General features: G+C 37.0%; 1 protein-coding gene across 1 annotated transcript in view; it reads right to left on the bottom strand.

The window, feature by feature from the left end:
• SEC24B (SEC24 family member B) overlaps nt 1-5,422 on the bottom strand; it is a 95,059-nt gene that overhangs the window by 7,605 nt on the left and 82,032 nt on the right. The window contains exons 19-22 of the mRNA XM_011973263.1: nt 3,833-4,008; nt 2,963-3,100; nt 1,742-1,846; nt 795-887 (exon numbers count right to left, since the gene is read on the bottom strand). Of these exons, the coding sequence (XP_011828653.1) occupies nt 795-887; nt 1,742-1,846; nt 2,963-3,100; nt 3,833-4,008 (512 nt within the window). The remainder of the gene's footprint in view (nt 1-794; nt 888-1,741; nt 1,847-2,962; nt 3,101-3,832; nt 4,009-5,422) is intronic.

Raw genomic sequence — 5,422 nt, 5'->3', positions numbered from 1 at the left:
TACAGGCGCCCGCCACCATGCCCGGCTAATTTTTTTGTATTTTTAGTAGAGACAGAGTTTCACCGTGTTAGCCAGGATGGTCTCAATCTCCTGCCCTCGTGATCTGCCGGCTTCAGCCTCCCAAAGTGCTGGGATTACAGGCATGAGCCACCGTGCCCGGCCTGTTTTAATACTATCAAAAAAAAATTTCACAAATATTTCTCCTAGTTATCTGCATGGTTTCCTTTTTTACGTTTAAATGTTTGATCCATTTGAAAGTTATTTTGATATAAGTACTATTGATTCCTACTCAGGAGGCTGAAGTGGGAGGACCACTTAAGTCTGGGAGGTCGAGGCTGTAGTGAGCCATTATTGAGCCACTGCACTACAATCTGGGTGACAAAGCAAGACTCTGTCTAGAAAAATAAATAAATAAATAAATAAACAAACAAACTACTAATATAAGATACAACATGAATGAATCTTAAAAACATTACAGAAAGTGAAATAAGTCAAATACAAAAGGCCACGTATTACCATTTATATAATATATCCAGAACAGGCAAACCCAGAGATAGAAAGTAGGTTACTAGTTGCCTGGGGACAAGGATAGGGAAGAACTGGGAGATACGGGGTTCTTTTAGGGTAATAGAAATGTTCTGAAATTAAATAGCGGTAATGGTTGTAAAACACTGTGTAATACCAAAAACCACTGAACTGTACATTTTAAAATGGTGAATATTACATGAATTTTACATCAATAAAAAAAAAAAAACGAGCAAACAAAAAGTTATAGGTGTATAAAATCTACTGACCATTTTCTGTGGTATTGATGCAAAATTAGGATATCCAAGCACATCCTCTATGAAGTTATTGTCACAGCCTTTCCCAACCCAAATGTAGAAAACCTAAAAACAAAAAGCAACAAAATATTAAAACTCCCTAATAGTCAAGAGAATTCATTTTAGCTAATGTTCTCAAACCTATCACCTCAAATAAGGTAGGAACAAACATAAGAGTAAAAAGGAAATCTATAACTGTTACATTGTGAATCTATATGTAAGAATCCAGAGTGGTTCACATCTTCTTTGATTAAATGTTAAGGCTTCCCATAAAATATATTTTACCTTTTGCAGTTATTTTCCCAATAGAAATATAATCCTTTAATCAGTATAACTGACTCACTGTATTTCCCATCCACTATTTCATTACTGTCTGTGTATTTTCACTCATGCATTTCTCCCTCTTCTGTAGCTATCCAAATCCTTTTTCTGCTCATAAGGTATCATTTTGAAGCCATCTTAACCATTCTGACACCCTTCAACAACTACCCCTGCCCAGGGATTTCTCTTGAACTCCTAATAATTAATTAGGTTTCTGACAATGGATATAAGTTGAACTAGATAAACTCTTGAAATACTTTTAAATTCTAGACTCTAGATGGTAAAGTTCCTGAAGATAGGAATTTACCTCATTAGTTCTCTTCATCAAGTATACATAATTCATGACGGTAAATAATCTATATTAAAATGTATTACTCTATCAGTATTATTAATACAAGTATCAATAACATCAGTATAAAATGAAGTCCAAATAGAAAAGTTTAAAGTAAATTGACCTCTAGTGCCAGTTACCAATTTCAGCTCCTAATCCTAATGCACCTTTCACTGCCTGCTCTGTGATAACAGCTGGACCCTAGAAGTGTTTCTTTATTTTTGGTCAGCTCAAACAGTGTTAAGCTTTGCCAGTAGAGGGTGCTTACAGAGCCACAGTCCATAAGGAAAGCACCTTCTCTTGTCAGCTTCTCTGCAGACAATTTTTGAAGAGGTGGCTGTGGTACAACCCTGTCATTAACATGTATTGCACCCTGAAAAGAAAAAGACAGAATGTGAGATTACATTACTATCATCGCAGTTTGGGGGCTAATGGTCACTAACCCTTTATGAAGCATTGGAAAATAACACTTCTGAGTTTGCATGATATAAAAAATACTGATTATATGCTACCACCTTGGCTGTAGAATCAACACACTCAAATGTATTCAAATTTAAAAAGTAAAAACATGAATACATAAAATGATCAGTCACATTCCCTTCCCTTTTAAGGTGGGGTCATAATATATTACAAGTATGACTATTGGCTCTGATGCATAGCCAGCTACTTTTTAACATTTCTTTGGCAACATAACATTATGTTTGGAATTAATACTAATTCCAAAGAATACAGTTTTCACACGGGGAAGATAAAAGACACTACATATTTGCACATTAAAATTATTATTGGATACCAGATTTGGTTTACTATATAATCACAACTGCAAATGATCTGATCAAAAGCAGTCAGTATTGGCCAGGCACGGTGGCTCATGCCTGTAAACCCAGCACTTTGGGAGGCCGAGACGGGCAGATCACTTGAGGTCAGGAGTTTGAGACCACCCTGGCCAATATGGTGAAACCCTGACTGTACTAAAAGTACAAAAATTAGCCAGGCGTGGTGGCATGTGCCTGTAATCCCAGCTACTTGGCAGGCTGAAGCAGGAGAACTGCTTGAACCTGGAAGGCAGAAGCTGCAGTGAGCCGAGATCGCACCACTGCACTCCAGCCTGGGCAACAGAGCAAGATTCTGTCTTTAAAATAAAATTTAAAAAAAAGGAAAAAAAGAGAAGCGGTCAACATCTACCAAATATAAATGGAAATGTCCACTCTACAACTTAGGTTTGTAATACATATTATAACCAAACCTACAAGACAAATTACTTCCAATGTGAAACTATTTTTTAAAACTCCTTAACCACTGATGGTATCTGAGAGTCCTGCCTTCCAATCAGATCCACAGCCAGTGTCCTTCTTTAATGTATTACTACCACAAGGGGGAAAAGAGTTAAAAAGAAAAACCAGTTGATAGTATATTGTCATCTTAGCTGTAGAACAACACACTCAAATATATTCAAATTTAAAAATTTCAAATTCACTAAAATGCATACCTCATCTGTCAATCTGTCTATCCTGTATAAGTTGGGATGAATCATTCTCATTAGATGAACAAGTGGCTGAGACTTTATCTGACACATGGCATATACACGATCATCCAGCCGTGTGCTTGTACCCGTTCTAAATGCTTTCTACAAGGAAAAAGATAAATGTTTTCAAGTAAAATACAAATATGGTGGACAAATATAAAAACAAATATACACTATCAATCATGGAAAAAGCATGACCTTTAAATCAGAGAGACCTGGATTCAATTCTCAGCTCTGACATTTAACAGGTATGTGATGCTGGAGCAAGTTACCTAGCTCCTCTGAGCTATATTGTCATCATGAGAAAAACAGGGAAAATAGTATCTCTTTAGGTTGTTGAAAGGATTAAATAAAATGATGCATTGACACCTTTTATGGTGCCAGAGACATGGAAAGATGCTTGATAAATATTAATTTCTGTCCTTAAAGAGTCTCTTTCCAGAAGGACATATTAAGAGTGAGCTATGACTGCACCATTATGCAAACTGCTCACACACATTAAAGAAGAGAAAATATGGTTTCACTAAAGTCATCATGTATTTGTATACCTTCATTTTCCACCGATCTTTTTCTTTCTTATGTTGGCCAGGCTGGTTGCGAACTCCTGACATCAGCTGATCCGCACACCTTGGCCTCCCAAAGTGCTGGGATTAGAGGCGTGAGCCACCATGCACGGCCCCATTGATCTTTTTCTATTCTTCAAAACCCTTCCAATGCCAAAGTGAATAATCCTCTAGTTTATTAGAAAACGACAACCTAGATTTCTTTTCTTCATATAAACATCTTAGAATTTTAAAAAACAATATTAAATATACCAATGTATAAAAAAGCTACCTGTTTGAGAAGGGCCAAAACATAGAGAGGAAACAACTTGAGGGAGCTGGGCGCCATCAATGCAGAGTGCTGTAAATTTGAGACAGTTGAGCCATATGCAGACAATGAGTCCACTACAGCATTCACTAAGGCATCTCTTGCATCTGATAGACTTGATGAAATGGACCGATCCACAGCTATAAAGCAACCAAAGTGAAAGGTATTTTAACCATTAGAATCCAATGGGCACTCTAAGAGAGAAAATTGATATGCATTATTTAAGAAACAAAATTCAGCTAAGTTTTTAGGATAGAAAAATGTATTTCATCTGCTCCCTCATTTCAAGTGTTTTCTTATACATCTTTTTCTGAAATAAATGTGACAATCAGAACAAGTCTAGATTCTTTTGGACATTTTTGTTTTAATCTCTTAAGTCTAAAGACATTTAGCCAGCCTGGGCATGGTGGCTCATGCCTATAATCCAAGCACTTTGGGAGGCCAAGGTGGGAGGATCACTTGAGACCAGGAGTTCAAGACCAGATTAGGCAACATAGTGAGACCTTGTCTCTACAAAAAATTAAAAAATTAGTTGGGCACAGTGGCATGTGCCTGCAGTCCCAGCTATTTGGGAGGCTGAAGTAGGAGGATTGCTTGAGCCTAGGAGGTCAAAGCTGCAGTAACCTGTGATTGTGGCATTGCACTCCAGCATGGGCAACAGAGCAAGGTCCTGACTAAAAACAAAACAAAACAAAAAAACCCCAAAACATGTAGCCCCTGTTGACATTAATGAAATATATATTTACCATTTACTTATGAAAAAGCCTTGGAAAGGTTTCCATTACTCAAATGCCAAGTCACATGTATCATTTTTTTCTGCTCAACCAATATAATTTCTACAATCTGAATTATACCTTGTGATCCTCTACAATTTTTGTAAAGCATTCCAAGCCAACAAATTTTGTGAAAGGGAAAAATAAACACAAGTTTTCATGCAGCCACTGAAGAGACAGATAATGTGAAACTTATTTTTCTACAATAATACATTCTATTAAAATAGGGATAACCTATAATATATATGCCCAACCACTAAAATTAAAATTATATTAAAAAACAACTGGTTATGGCATAATTAATTCAAAATCCATATATAAAATTATACTTTAAAAATATGAATCCTGAGGTTTGGGGTACAAATTATCCCATCGTAACAAACCTGCATATCCCTGAATCAAAAACAAAAGTTAAAATTAAGAAAGAAATCTGATATACAAGCTTTTGATTTTAGTTAAATATTTAAGACAATCTGATTAAATTCTTCTTCCCCCCCAGCCACCAAGACAGAGTCTCCCTTTGTTTCCCAGGCTGGAGTGCAGTGGTGCGATCTTGGCTCATTGCAACCTCTGCCTCCTGGGTTCAACAGATTCTCCTGCCTCAGCCTCCTGAGTAGCTAGGACCACTTGTATGCACCACCATACCCAGCTAATTTTTGTATTTTTAATACAGACAGGGTCTCACCCCATTGACCAGTCTGGTCTTGAACTCCTGAAGTCAAGTGATCCTACTGCTTCAGCCTCCCAAAGTGCTGGGATTACAGGCATGAGCCACTACGCC

Source organism: Mandrillus leucophaeus, unplaced genomic scaffold (genome assembly GCF_000951045.1).
Source record: "Mandrillus leucophaeus isolate KB7577 unplaced genomic scaffold, Mleu.le_1.0 Scaffold1361, whole genome shotgun sequence".
Classification (NCBI taxonomy): Eukaryota; Metazoa; Chordata; class Mammalia; order Primates; family Cercopithecidae; genus Mandrillus; species Mandrillus leucophaeus.
This window is presented reverse-complemented; position numbering and strand designations above follow the sequence as displayed.